Source organism: Exophiala aquamarina (genome assembly GCF_000709125.1).
Source record: "Exophiala aquamarina CBS 119918 chromosome Unknown aczIA-supercont1.7, whole genome shotgun sequence".
In the NCBI taxonomy this organism is placed as follows: domain Eukaryota; kingdom Fungi; phylum Ascomycota; class Eurotiomycetes; order Chaetothyriales; family Herpotrichiellaceae; genus Exophiala; species Exophiala aquamarina.
The window spans coordinates 1,295,807-1,307,100 of NW_013550581.1; the positions used below are offsets into that span (position 1 = coordinate 1,295,807).

Sequence of the window (11,294 nt, forward strand, 5' to 3'; positions counted from 1 at the left end):
GCTACTAATTCTATCAGCTATCGACCAAAATGGGCGAGAAGGCTATTGATACCCTGAAGGTGTGGCTGGGGAGGTTTCGGTAAAAAAATAAGTTAGTCCTTGCTGGGGTTTGTGGATTGGTGCAATCAACCAGTGAAAGTCTGAATGCTCAACCGTGCTTGGTATTGTCGTGCTCATAATTCTAAGGATGTACAGTGTAAGTGCCAAGTCTAGGGTATGAACTCACTTTCCTGAGAGGAGCCAGAAAGGGTAGTCGACTCAGTTGGACACAATCCATACCAGTTGTGATCTACGAATCAATACTGTATAATTTCATCGCACATATTGGGGAGCAGGCCGTCTATGAACGCCTTCTTTTACTCCTTCCTTGCTCAGCGACCCAATTATTGCTCGGTGTCGTGTTATAAGAGATCACCCAAAGCGGCGCTGGTGTACTGAACGATCTGAACAGGAGACTTTCCGTCATGGCGAAAGCAAAAAGCGTGGTTACGGAATCCCAGCTTCTGGATTCAGACCAGCGCTTATATTCCAAGGGCCGGGATTTCGCACTGAGAACTAATCGTTTGACTGACATGAATCACAGAGAACTGAAAAAGGGTCAAAAGCCGGCAAGAGGACGAGGAAGTCATGTCGAAACTCATCATGGGCGGCTTTGAACAAATTCTTCTACAAAATATCCAAAATCTAACCCTAATCCTAAAAAGAAGAAAGACCTCCTGCGGACTGATCTGACAGCCAGTAAGCCAATGATCCAGTAATAAGCTGAGCAAAAGGACTGCTGCGGCTGGTACTTGGAATCTATTTATTGGCAGATGTATTGGCAGATTTATCTACATAATTACCCATTCCGCGCCCCATACATAAGGATAAGATTACCCCTTGGTTTTTTATTGGCCTATCTATCGGTTCATTCATGGGGAATTTCACACCACTACACTCGGCACTAAATAAGATGGTCCAAACGTCAAAGCGAGCTTTGCTCGGTCTAGCACCTTCCTCTAGTTTTGCATACTTTGCCTGCACCCCACAGTCAAGCTGCGCGGTCAAGTATGCACACGAGGAATCCAGCGCTTTTGTAGATCGGCAACTCTTACCCTGTGAAGTTTCGTTGCTCTACCAAATCCTGAACGAACTATGATCGCGAATTACAACTCAGTTTCGGATGCAGCCCGGATACAACAGAGACAACCACTACTGGAACAATTCAAGAAAGCACATGACGAGCTTGCGGCGTTGTTGAAACTTGGCAGTACTGGTGAGCTACCCGAAAATGAAGGACGCTTCCAGGCGCTCCGGACTGCAGCAAAATGGCCATTCAGCAAACCCACGGTGTATTGCATTCTTGAGCGTGTCTCGCGCCTGCAGCAATATGGCAACACGCTCTTGCTGACTAATCAAAGGTAAGTGATGCACACGTCACACTTCGTGGAGATATTCATGCGTTTGGCCCAGTGTTATGCTTCAGAACGTGATTCAAGTGCACGAAGAAGGTGTGTTCGTCTCACGCAGACTTGCTTGATATTGACTCAAGATATTAGGAATTAAAGCAAAGCTTAAAGTGGCTGTTTTGAATTGGCTTTCCCGTTGCAAATGTGCCAGTTGCACCGCACAACCATCGACCAAGAACCCAAAGGATGTGGTGAATGGTTTCTCACATCTGATCTCTTTATAAATTGGTGATCTGGTCGTGATAATCTACTGTGGTGTTCCGGCATTCGTAAGTTTTGAGTCAACACGCTGATGGCTATAGCTAACATTTCACAGCCGGAGCCGGAAAGACTATCATTGCGCAAGTCATGCCATCCCCGAGAAGGGATCAGAAATAACTCTGACTAGTTCAATTGTTGTTGAAAAACTTCAGCAAAATCGTGCTAAACAAAACGATCCAAAGGCTACCGGCATTGCTGTCATGTATCTCAGATACAATGACCCGCAGACTCTTGGGACTCTTTTGGGCAGCATCTTGAGCCAGTTCCTGCAGGAATGAGAACCTTCGAAAGATGGTCGAGAAGCAGCCAGCATTGCGCCTTGACATTAAGCAAGGGGTGCTGAAAACTGCCCCGGGAATGTAAGCCATATTACACAACCCCTACTTCCCACAGTGTCTGATCCTACCCTAGGTCTCTCCTTGCACGACTGCACGTCGAGTCTCTCGCTAGTGCAGCTTCGTTGCCAATCAGATTTCTCCGTAAAGCGCTTCAAGACTTGCCGAATACCCTTGTCGGTACTTACGATGCTCTAATGGTACGGATCACAAACTAAGGCACTGATCATAAGGGCGTTGCCCTGAAGACTCTGGCGGGGGTTACGTGTGCTCGTCTGCCACTTTCTCTGAAAGAGCTACAACATGCACTTGCGATCGGTCTCGATAAGACTGATCTAGACGAGGAACTGCTTATTGATGAGAATGCTTTCACGACACTTTGCACGGCTCTAATAATCGTTGATCTTAGCACAAAACGCGTCGCCTTAATTCATTATACCACCAAGAAATATCTGGAGCAGAGGTGCGAAGTCTATTTTCCTCATGTCCACGGCATAATAACCGAATGTTGTACAATGTATCTCGCCTTACCTAAGCTGCATAATGCTTCAATCCCCAAAATTGTACATGAATTCCCGCTAACATGCTATGCCGCTCATTGCATTGGCGACCATGCTCGTCTAAATCCCGAAGAGACTCTCGACGCGTCGGTGCTGGAAGCTCTTTGTTAAATGCTCGTGAATCCCAAGAAAAGAAAGCCATCGCTTGCGCTTCTAGATGGCTTAGATGTCATAAATTCTAGATTGTATCCCTTTCCTGATCACGAACCTATAGCAACAGAAGAGCCCAAAGCCAGCTGTACCAGCACGTTTGCGGAGAAAAGGGTAGGGATAGTGCAAAATGCCCTTCGCTACAGGACGAAGACTTTTTGACGGGTTCAGGTATTGCCAAGATAAATGGCCCCTCCATGCTCGAAATCACAGCGCTTCACCTTACTGCTTCGATGGGCCTGGCCAAGGTTGCGTCAATGTTGCTTAAGGAGAAGCCCAATATTGATGGAGTCGATGAAACAGGCAAAACCGCATTGACGGGTGGCCATAGAGAGGGGTCTCGAGAAGGATGTTGAGCTTCTCATTAACAGCGGCCCAACAGTCGATCTTCATCAGGAGTACGGTCAAGGTGCTTTTATTAAGCGGCAGAAAGGAATTAGAAGTCCGTGAGTACAGTGATCGTCCAACGTGCCACGGCGACTACAGCAGTGCCAGACGACTTCTGCCTTTATCTCCTCGTTGCCGCATAGACAGGAAATGAAAATCAGGTCCTGAGCATAATCAAAGGAAGGAGAGTTGATTTACAGACAGCGACCAGAAGCTCGGTGCTGTTACATTGTTTCTAACCGTGGAAGGCGGTCAAATATCGATCGCACGAGCCTTGCTAGAGGCCGGCATTGAACTTGGATCAGCCCCTCAACCAAACTACAACCTTTGGCCAATTCATCTATCTCGCCCAAAGCATCAATGGAGATGATAGCAATATCCTGCCGTACTAGATATCCCACCCACTGGACACTCAAACAAAATTGATCAGTGTCAGGCGTGCCCAACAACGCGCGGTGATGAGCGAATATCCATTGGCTACTAACAAATTTTCACCGGAGGATCGACTTTATGACATTTTGTCGCTCAATCCGGAATATCAGGAGATGAAACTTGAGCCGAAAGCGACAGGGCTCCTAAAGGAACGATCATGATGCGCCGAAGCTGGAATGAGGGCTGGAAGGCTCATCAGAAAATTCGAGAAGATATGCTACTGTTTCGCACCCAGCCTAGCTATACCCAGGAGGGAAGCAAGAAGGGCTCCACCTGGACACTAGATAATGGACAGATAGTAGGGCATACATTTGGTGATGGAGAGCATTCGATGATCTGTGGGCATGACCTCAGTCGTGACTTGCTCGATGGCTTGGTTGCTTGTTGGATTGCAAAGGAGTGGTGTGAAACTCTTCACCGCGTCGAGGCGTAAATGGAAATCTGGAAGTATCCGAATGTCGTTGTTCCCTACTGGTACGGAGGAGGTTGAGAGTCAACGCCGCAGTTGTTAGATGCATTCGAGCTCTACGCTCCGAATAAAGTTCATGGACAATAATGTATCATCATACAAGAGATCTGGGGTGTCGCAAACCTTCGTCCAAACCAAGCCTCGCGTGTTATAATTATACTGAACGATCCGTGGATATTCTCCTCAATGGATCACCCAAGGTATGGAGGATAATGATATAGTCTAAGCACTTATGCTGAAGCCTGCAAATGTCTTGGTCTAGGGAAGCTGCGAGAGATGGGTAACCCCTTCCTATCGAGATTAGTTTAGTGTTAAGAGATAGTCAGCTTATCGATATGCAGGTTTTGCTGATCCGAATGGTGCTGACTGGAAGGAGATAAGGGCTACACGCGAGATCGAATAGGGCAAGGAGAACCAATAATGGAGAAGTAGGAGAAAGGCATGAATAATAAACACGGCCCCGTATGCTGCGATACTTGGAGAAAATGTAGTATCTTCTAGATGAGGATAGACGCACTTTTTTATACATGGATCGATTGATATTCTATTGATATGTTCACAGGTGTATTCGTGGGTGCATTCGTAGCGATATTTGTGGGCGGATCCGTCGGAGAATTTATGGAGCTATACACCCTCATACTAGAATCAACGTGAGAGTTGGCGCTGAATGGAGCATCATGATACCAACACGCTTCACGGAGGGCATAGAGGCGCCCTAACAGGCCTGGTTGCTGCCAAAATTAAAGTAGCCCTTTAACCTTCCCCATCGATTTAAGTAACTGTAATTGATAAAGATGTAGAACATTAGACGCTAGTCACCTCCGTCCAGCTATTTATTAGTGGGACCCATGTTTCCCCCGATGCTAAAGTGAAAGTTAGCAGCATATAGCTTAACCAGTGCGTATCAGTCAGACACAATTTATACCGAGGTCGAAAGAGATATAGATCTTATATAACTTATATGATTTCTACTATAATTGTTTATATCCTTTCCTTTCTAATAATACCTTTGGGCTGAGGTCAAGTCTCAGCTTTCTCGAAGTGTCAAACAAGGGGCGAAAGTAGTATCTCCCGCTTTGGGTAACTAATATGTCTCCACAGCTTCTAGGCTCTCGGCCTGCCGCTTAGGGCGTGCCCAACTAGGGCAAGGCTTTTGCCCCTGATATTCTCCTAGTAGGGGGCAGAGTCCTTCCTCCCTTGATCCTTCACTGACACTGCCAGCAAGGGCTTGGGTGATTGAGTCACAGCTCAATGTTTCTGTGACCTACAACTATCATATCCTTTCGAGTCGCTCTTCTTTGGTTCCTTGTCTATCTAGTCACTCCAGCGTCTCTAGTGCTTTGACGAAGCACGGGAAGTATTGTCAAGCCTCTTTCAGAAGGACTCACCGCTGGATTCATCGAATGGTTGACAACATCACGCTGTTGTCTCCCTAGGACCAAAAGCAACGGCAGATTTATCACCGTTATCTCTTACTTGCCACTGTCTGTGTCTGTGCGGCTTGCATTGATGTATATGGTCTTAGCGTGCTGACAAATCCCACAAACGAAGTCACTCTTGAAGACGAATTTACTGCCCAAGGAAGATCCCCATTTCTCATTACAAGAGCTTCTTAACCCGAAGCCCAACTCAGCCTAATGAAAACGGTACATGCCCCCCCCCTTTTACCAATTCAAGTCACGTACAGTACTCAAGGCTCTGAAGCGAGTTCAGGCTCTTGCACTATCATTTGTTTGAGTACTGCCTTCTGCATGCGGGCAGTTGCCTTGGGCCGCGGATGCTCTTGCCAGGACTGCCCTTTTGATGTCCTCTATACGCTTGCGCTTCTGTCTGTCCCTTTCGAGGTTGGCTTGTTTCAATCTCTCTGCCTCGGCCTTTGCACATGCTTCTTCGTGCTCTTGAGAATTGTCAGAATCTCATAGACTGGGCAGAGCTTTTGCTAATTCTACTGACCTTCTGATTCATTTTCCACGACAACCGGTGCAAGGAGACTGTCCTCGAGACTTTTGTCGAAGCAAGGTTCTTTTCCGGTCATCACCGCCACAGCCTCCTCGTCATTGAGCAAACAAAATGCGATCCAGTCCTGGTCAGAACTACCGACTGCCCTGACTCGAAGACGGATTTTCCTGGCGTGCTTGGGATCTTCACATTGATGATCACTTTCCTGATACAACAAGACTTCGGCTCCATTTGTGCCTTCGATGAAAGATTCTGTAACAGTGCAACAGATCGCCGTGCTATCTGCATGGACTAGACGCTTTACCCAATTCATCCATATACTACTCATCTCAACAAGCTTAGGGCCATTCATGGCAACTCGACGTTGTGGTGAGACTAAGGAATTGGCTGCCATCATGAAGAATGCAGTGTATGCTAAGCAACTTTGAGGGCTGGTATTGAAGAGAGTAAGAGAAGGAAGGGGGTTCGAATCTGGAACACCGTTTCTGCTCGAGACTGGTGTTGCACGACATTTATATACCCAACAGATGATGAGGCTCTGAGCCACAAATCCAGAGTTAGATTTCGCACTGCTAATTGCCAGCCCTACTCCCTGGAAAGGCTTGATCCACGTCAGGATTGCCCGGCTGGGAACGCGACGTGAGAATAGCAAAGAATCACGCAGTCACATGTCCACAGCTGCCAGTCCTGCTCGGGCACCGATGAGTTGTCCCGCAGCAGGAAGGAGGGTTTTGACCATTCAGCGTCAGACTTCCTACTCCTTCTACACCTGAGGCGACCTCTTTGCAGACCTTCGAGGGCATTGAAGTTCAAGTTCACAGAAAGACGGTGAGAGCATCTTTGTCAAATCAATGCTTATAAAAGACATTATGGTCTAGGCTGATCAAAAAGGCAGAGGTTCTGAGTATGAATCCATGTCGCCACGTCATAAAAGACTGAGGCGCAGCACTGCTGAACGCTCAACAAGAGCAAAGACGGCTCAGGGGGTTCACAGGTCAGACCTTGCCCGGGCGCATTCCTTGCAATGGGCGATGAGAAAGTGGCCCATTCTCAGAAAGTCAACGATGCTTAGGTACGCCTGGCAGTTGATGAGGTTGCCCACAATGTAGAACATTGTTGGCCAAACCTTTTCTGGGCCGCACGGCAGCCTCAAGTCGATGACAGCTATCTCCTTGGTGACAAGTAGGCCGCCATTGGCAGTGCGTAGTTTGATAACCTTGTCAAGGAACTGGACATCAGCATCAAAATCCTTGGCCAGTTTCTTCGTCATGACCGAGACCTCAGCTCCTGTATCTTGCAAAACTGTGCCTGGTACGCGACCGCCTGCTGTCGAAACAAAGCATGGAAGTCGCAAATGCTGTTTAAGGCGTCTACGGCCCTCATAATCTAGTTCGCTTCCCGCATACAGGGAATTATACCATGGAAGTCCCGCAAGGATTTCTCTGTCAAGTTTGACTTTGCCACGTGTCATATCCTGAACCGTGGCTGGTGGAGATATCATCGAGTCGTTGACGGATGAGGCTGGAAAGTGGTGAATCTCCCAGGCTAATATCTCCAGGATTTTGAAAACAAACTCTTCGAACTCATTGGTCTGTTGTACCTCACTCAGGTAATCAGGATAAGGTTCAGACTATCTTTTGATTAGGACCTGCATTATAACTTGACAACTGTGGTATAGCCTTACATTGGTTGATGACTGTTTTATGTTAGTCATATATGCGGCCTGGACTTGACGAGATATGGCTTCATGCGTCCTTCGCTCAGTTTCATCGTCCAAGTCATCACCATCACCATGACTTCGCATACCCCCTTCCAAAGAAGTGTGCGAAGTCCGCCGACTAGAGGACCCAGTCTTGTGCAATGGTATGGCTTCTGGGTTTTCCAACCCTTCCAGCACTTCTACTAAACATAGTATAGTGACACGAAGGAATTGCTTTTTGGCAAACGTAGCATCAGCTGCTACCATTCCCGATCTCTCGCTCATCACTTCGGCTATACCACAAAACACTATTGTCTTTGGGGTTTTCCGGGTCAGAAGGGGATATTCAGAGGACTTGTGGCGAAAATGGGGACTCAAAAGGATGCTCCAGGAGGCCACGCAAATGAGAGGCGGGTTTGATCACTGCAAAGTCAGTGCAAATACTATGGCAGAACTTGGGAGGAAAAAGCTGCGGAAAGTGTGAATTTTGGAGGTGATCCAAATGTGGAAGAAAAATAAGGCGGAATCATGGGCTAACGCGGCGTCCAAGGACAAGTGAAGACTGGTGGTGAAAATCCATTGCAAATCGGAGCCATGCAGACGATCATGAAGACGATCCAGTTGGAAAAGAAGCCGAAGAGACTTTTCTGACTCTGCACCAAGTGCCAATGAGATGCTGTCACTACTCATGGCCGATATTGTTATCGCTATATTTCATTCCAGTGATGAAGGGAATCGGGCGCAGAAAGTCCCAGAAGTCCTGCATGCGAGACGTCTCCGGAGGATGGTTGGCAGACACGAAGGCTTGAGAGGTGACATGGTCGAGGCAACCCCTGCTGGATGATCCAAAAGGGCATCGTGACCTGTCAAACGGGTGCGAACAGTCATCCGCGACGGGCCAATTGTTCCCAGGACAGCGTGCTGCATTAAAACGGTACAGGGTAATCGCCGTGGCACCGGAGGGATATAGGAACAATATATGGGATAAATTCCATTGCGTCGAGCCACCAGAGGTGATTCGTGAGAAGAAGCGGTCCTTTGCAGCTCTATTTGTACTCTGAGAATGGCGCTTGCTGATGGCACATCCAAAGTCCGAAACGAGGCATTCTCGGTGGTGGGCCAACGACGGCCATTGAACTGGTTAGGCCGTGGACCTAGGGCGATGGTCCTGGGTTGGCGCTGAGTTGGCGCCGAAAAGGATGCTGGGGCTTATCTTCCGGTAGCAAGCCCAAAAGTGTAGACTCGACCTCTAGCCTAGCGAGTCCTTTCACCGCTGCATGATCTGAACACGACGAGAGCTTCTTCGATAGAACAAAGGTGAGGTAGTAGATGAGACGCCCCGACGAAGACAGTGACACTGCAGCCGCTGGCCTGACATCTGCCAGATTGTAAATGCAGGCGAACCAACGCGACATGGGCCCGAAGACAATCCTGCTGCTGTTCGATGGTGAACGACTTCATTGTGGGTCACGTGACCACACATCACCCCAACCCTCACACCCGCCCGTTTTTACCGGGGGTTTTCTGGTCGGTTCGGCGGTCCTGATCTGCTCACAGACCTTGAGAAGGGCCGGAAATCAATTGAGCAAAGGGCGATATGTGGCACCTTGATGTTATGTCAACATGTTAAACTCTGGAAAGATTTGAAGCAGAACCCTTGCGGACTTTTGCCTTGGGGCCTTACTAATTCTCGGGGTCATGACCCAATCTCTGGGAAGGGCGCCGATGCGGAGAGGGATATTTGAGTACAGAGTACCACGTTACGGCATGCGACTCCAGTCAGCTTCACAAAGGACATATCCACCGGCCCGGGCCAAAGAAGGAAGGTCAAAAGATTTGGCGATGCATGACTTGAGCATGACATAACAAGATGAGCGATGATGAGACTTTTACAAGAAGGTGTGGAAGGGAAATCATTTCGTCGACCTTTTATATGTTGCGGCTGACGCATTCTTTCGTTTCCTCGCGGTTGGCGTGTGCGCTCTCGCTCGTTGGGCCCAGACTTGTGTTCCCTAGCCGCCACCACCATTAAGGATCTTGGACCCTGAGCCAGTCACAGTCAACACCTCCCTTGCTCCTATCATAAACGACGGGCCTTTGCCCCAGACTCTGCATTGGTGTCGTCGTGCTGCACGAACTCCGGTTCGCTGCTCAACGCTAAATAGCACATCGCCATCCATGTGATGCGGCCAGCGTCAGACATGCATTTGCTGATTATTCTTCTGAAAGGCGACTGTGAGGAGGTGCAGGTCCCTGCCGGTCTATTGGGCGTGAATGACAGCTCATCGCTCCCTCTGGCTCCCTCTTGAGCCTCTCGAAGTGGTCAGAGCGGCCAGACATCCCAGCCTCGACGGCCGTTCAGAACTTAAGATGCCTCAATGCTCGACGGACACAGCTAATCTCTGCTTAGAGACACCGCTCGGCTTCTGTCCTCTAGCAACATGCAGGCCTACGATAGTCTCGCAGCCCATATGGGATGTGAGCCAGACCTTCTCATCTTCCGTCGATTTCTCATCCTCCATGTTCGAAACCTGTTGCTATTTCAATCTCAAATAGTAGAGAAGGAGGCTCAGCTGATTGAATCCATTGAACTAGATCGCGGGTCGGGGAACAAAGAGAGAGAGTCCTTCGCCTCGATGTTTAGTGCCATGATGAATTCAAATCTAGTCTTTGAGTCGCCAGAACTCAGCCAGAAAAAGATTGCTTTGGAGCTTCGCCCCCTTTTAAAGGATTTCGGTAGGAACAGCTCTGACTCGGTTGTCGGACATGCTTGCTAATTTCCTCCTAGGCGAAGCATTACTCCTTTTCAAGAATTTGAGGGACCTTCCTCCCGTCGAACCATTCAGCCTCAATACGCTGCGAGTAATCCAGCGAGGGCGTGGGCAATCCTCCTTCCTCCAATGGCCGGAATCCCACATCTGGATCCCAGAGAACGAGCCTGATCTGACGTCGTTGACGAGTCGCAGGAAAGAGATGGACACTATCTCAAACTGGCTCAGCTGGTTCCGCATCAAAGTCTTCCACAGGTACTGGGGATCCAGATCAGCACAGGAGGTGCGTATCCCCAGCAACTGGACACCAGAATATGCTCCGCGAATACGTTCTTATTCAGAAGAGTCGACCAGTGGACTTGTCAATATTCTGAGGACAATCATGGGGCCTCTTCTTACTACGACGAGTGCTTTCTGCCTCTTTTTCATCGATGACCCTGTCAAGCAGATGGGCATGGTCGTTGTATCTAGCTTTTTGTTCAGTATTTTGCTGGCTCTCATTACTGTTCCTGCCAAAACGGAAACTGTCATTGCTACGGCTACTTTTACTGCGGTGCTTGTAGTCTTTGTTGGGCAGAACGTTCAGAGCTCTCCCTGCCAGCGTTGAACTCTTGTAGCGTGTAGAACGAGTGTCTTGAGAAATGATACAGAAGTTGCTGGTTGGGAGCATTGGTGCTCAGAAAGACCACAGTACATCGCACTGACATTTCTCATAGACAATTGATTCAATGGAAAAGAAATTTGCTTTTCGAAACTCATTCTTAGTATCTCAATACCACTATGCTGCATCCTAGCCAGTTGGTAGTGGCATCCAAATTTCCAG

General features: G+C 48.4%; 2 protein-coding genes across 2 annotated transcripts; one reads left to right on the top strand and one right to left on the bottom strand.

The window, feature by feature from the left end:
• Window positions 1-6,989: 6,989 nt before the first annotated feature.
• Window positions 6,990-7,985, bottom strand: A1O9_08455 (uncharacterized protein; the record flags this gene model as incomplete). The annotated part of the gene is made up of 2 exons (XM_013402841.1): window positions 6,990-7,631; window positions 7,686-7,985. 2 exons carry the CDS (start codon window positions 7,983-7,985, stop codon window positions 6,990-6,992), a joined length of 942 nt encoding a protein of 313 aa, XP_013258295.1.
• Window positions 7,986-10,141: 2,156 nt separating this feature from the next.
• A1O9_08456 (uncharacterized protein) lies at window positions 10,142-11,072 on the top strand (the record flags this gene model as incomplete). Its single annotated transcript, XM_013402842.1, has 2 exons — window positions 10,142-10,436; window positions 10,489-11,072. Coding segments are annotated over 2 exons (879 nt in total), but the record flags the coding sequence as incomplete, so codon positions are not given.
• Window positions 11,073-11,294: the final 222 nt, after the last annotated feature.